This window comes from Galeopterus variegatus, unplaced genomic scaffold (assembly GCF_000696425.1).
Source record: "Galeopterus variegatus unplaced genomic scaffold, G_variegatus-3.0.2 Scaffold6120, whole genome shotgun sequence".
Classification (NCBI taxonomy): domain Eukaryota; kingdom Metazoa; phylum Chordata; class Mammalia; order Dermoptera; family Cynocephalidae; genus Galeopterus; species Galeopterus variegatus.
Window position 1 is genome coordinate 51,515 of NW_007732231.1, and position 3,411 is coordinate 54,925.

Genomic DNA, 3,411 nt, shown 5'->3' on the forward strand with positions numbered 1-3,411 from the left:
GAGGGTTGCGATCCGTTGCCAGTCACGAAAAAAGACAAAAAGGAAAAAAAAAAATTCTTTGGGCTGGCCGGTTAGCTCAGTTGGTTAGAGCACGGTGTTGATAACATCAAGGTCAAGGGTTCAGATCCCCAATCCAGCCAACCGCCAAAAAGATTCTTTAATTTTTTTCAACAGTTGTACAGGTTAGCTCAGTTGGTTAGAGCACGGTGTTGATAACATCAAGGTCAAGGGTTCAGATCCCCAAGCCAGCCAGCCGCCAAAAAGATTCTTTAATTTTTTTCAACAGTTGTACAGTCAGTTCCATATTACTTTACTTATTTACTACATGTTTGGCTTTTAACTTTCTCTTGAGATTGCCAACTCTGTTTTTTTGTTGGCCATATCTAAGTTGAATTTTTTTTCCTGTCATATACTGAATAGCTTGTTGCCCCCAGCCACACATTTCAGCTAGATTGTTTACTGTATTCTGGTCAGTGATCCTAATGAAATGTAGTGAACCCTGTTTATAATTGTTATGTCAATGACTCTGTAACTTAAGGACATTATTATGGAATTCTTGGATTCAAGTTAGATCTGTTATCAAATTCTTTTGTCTACACATAGAAGTCTGCATCTTCTGCTTGAATTGATCACATGATTGGGATTTACATTTCTTTGATTTATTATATTTCTAAATACCTGTTCTGTTTAATTCTAAAGACCTTTAACCTTGATGGGAATTGATCTTTCATTCTTTTATATTCTTTCATTCTCTTAGAATCACATAACTTTTTTCAGATTTTTAAAATATCTGTGATAGGCTAAAAAATTACCCCCCAAAAGATATCCGTATTATAATCCCCAGAACCTGTGAATGTTACCTTATATGGCAGAGGGAGGGCCGTGTCTTTGCAGAACTGATCAAATTAATGATCTTGAGATGGGAAGATTATCCTAGATTATCCCGTGGGCCCTGAGTAATCACATGTATCTCTAGAAGCAGGAACCTGAGGCAAATATTGTATTCACAGAGGAGAAGGCAGAGCACAGAGGAATTTGAAGATGCTGTCTTTGAAGATTGGAGGGCTGCAGCCACAACCAAGGAGGGCCGGCAGGCAGCAGCAGCTGGGACAGGCAGGGAACGAGTTCTCCTCTAGAGCTAGTGTGACCCTGCTGACACCTTGATTTCAGCCTAGTGATACTCATTTTGGACTTTTATATTGACAATCTTTCTTATGTTTCTTTAGGCTGCCAAACTTTTTGATGAAGAAGGAAGGAAAAAATTCTTTACCCAGGATATGAATAATATTCTTCTGGAGTAAGTAGTTTTCTTTTTTATTAAAAACTAAAGAATTATTTATTTAAAAATATAGTAGGCCTTTGAGATACAAACACTGATTGGTTGCTTAGTCCCATATATGAGCTCTTCCCTTTCAGTCTTACAGTGTCTTTGGTTAACATGTGTTGGTCAGCAGAAGTAAACTTCTGCATATATTGGTTCTCCCAGACCACTTACAATAATAAAAGCTCCCAAAGGAAATGACCACTGTACAGGTTGAATATTAACCTATACTTAAATCTATTTTATGTCACCTTATATGAAAAGATCTTTTCTGGGAAAGCTTATTTATAAAAATTTGGTATAATTTTTCATTTACTTTCACTACTCAGACTTGGGAAAAATAATTTCATTGATTTCAAGTGAGGATAATTATAATTCATACAAACTTTGATAGCCAAACGGAAAGTACAGTTTAATGAAGAAATCATGATCGTGAGGTAGGGTGAAGGTAGTGTGAAGAAGACAGAAGTTAAATTGGGATAAGAGAAGGTAAAGGCTGATACATGATATGCTTTGTATTTAAATTAGATATTTTTATATTTAACTTAGCAATAATTTTGCATTCTTAGCTTTTGATACTAATGAAGCTATAGGTTCTAAGGTTGTGATCAAATAAGCTGCACGTGTAAACCTATTGGTTCATAGATTTTAACCATTGGTAATAGGAATCAAGTATATAATTGGCTGCAAGCAGAACTGGGCAAAAAAGTGATCATGGGGAAAGCAACCAATTGTACTCCTTTCTGATGAAAGTAATGTATGTGTATTCTTAGTGGTTTAGTAGCACCATATAGAAAGACACAGAAAAGCAATGTTTCTAATTGATTCCTGTCTTTTAAATAATAATGGAGATAGTTTCTCATGAAATATAAAAAAAGGACTATTTGGCTCATTGGTTCTGATAACTATTGTAATAAACAGCAATCTTTGTTATCCTGGAGTAATTAAAATTAGTCTCAGAAACATAGAAGCTAGTGTGCAGCTAGTATGGTGGGCAGAGGAGTTTCTTGTTCCTGTTCTTATTTATGTTAGCCAGGGATTCTCAGATTGTGTTGTCTGCCTGAAAGTTAGGCAAGCACTTCCTGTCTGCACCACCTCTTTTTACCTAGCTCCCTTTCAAACTCTAGACTCAACAGACAGTGCATACATTACTCATCAGAGCTGTCCCAGATTCCATAATCAGGGATCTGACTTGCACTTCTTTTTTTTTTTCTACCTGAGAGCCCTAAGTGTACTAGATTAGGTACTTCTCTTGTGACTGAGACTATTCTTTTTTATTTTACTCTTCTGTAAGAGGGAACAGCTGTTTCTCCCCTGGGAGGGTCAAAAGACCATCCTAGGGACATAACATGTCAAATAAGCAGAATATCACCATCCTATTAACAGGCTTCTCTGTTCATTCCTCCAATGTCTGTCTTCTTAAAACAAATCTTCTAGATTTTTGGAGCCCATCTACTTTTCACTTCACAGAGTGTATGCTTCCAGTTCCATAAGCCCTAGTGTTCACAGTTGAATTTTTTCCATTTTAGTCATTTTTTTATTCCCCCTGGCCTTTTTTCCACTTTCCTAAACAAAGATACCTTATTTTTCTGGACTGGGTTGCTCTTTTAAGGGCATCTGGTACATGATTATTTGGGATAATAATTCCCATGAAATTATCCAGATGTTCTGGCTCTGCTTCACCATTGCTTCCTTATGCTGGGGAGAAAGAGAGATCAATTTGTTGTAATAGAGAACTCTTTTTCTTTTTGCCTAGTTGAATTTGACCTGGATCAACAAATATGAGGGTACTACAAAAAGTTCCTCGAAAATTTTGTATTCTTTTAATTCTGTTTTTCCATAAATTTTTTGAAGTACTCTCATATATAACATGCTGACTTGATTTCCTACCCTGTTACCTGAAGTGGACATTGCTAATAAATCATGACACTCTTTACCTATGATTCCCATTCAGCCTGACAGTTCTGCTCAACAAGTTGCTCCAGGCAGGTAGTACCATTCCTAGTGGATACTTTGCAGTAAGACCTATCTGCCTTTTTTTTTTTTTCCTTTTTGTCTTTTTTACTGACCGGTAACGGGATCGCAACCCT

The 3,411-nt window shown here is 36.5% G+C and overlaps 1 protein-coding gene across 1 annotated transcript in view; it reads left to right on the top strand.

Annotated features, from left to right (window-relative positions):
- Positions 1-3,411, top strand: part of UBN2 (ubinuclein 2) — a 71,235-nt gene that overhangs the window by 37,872 nt on the left and 29,952 nt on the right. The window contains exon 7 of the mRNA XM_008590458.1: positions 1,227-1,297. Within this exon, the coding sequence (XP_008588680.1) occupies positions 1,227-1,297 (71 nt within the window). The remainder of the gene's footprint in view (positions 1-1,226; positions 1,298-3,411) is intronic.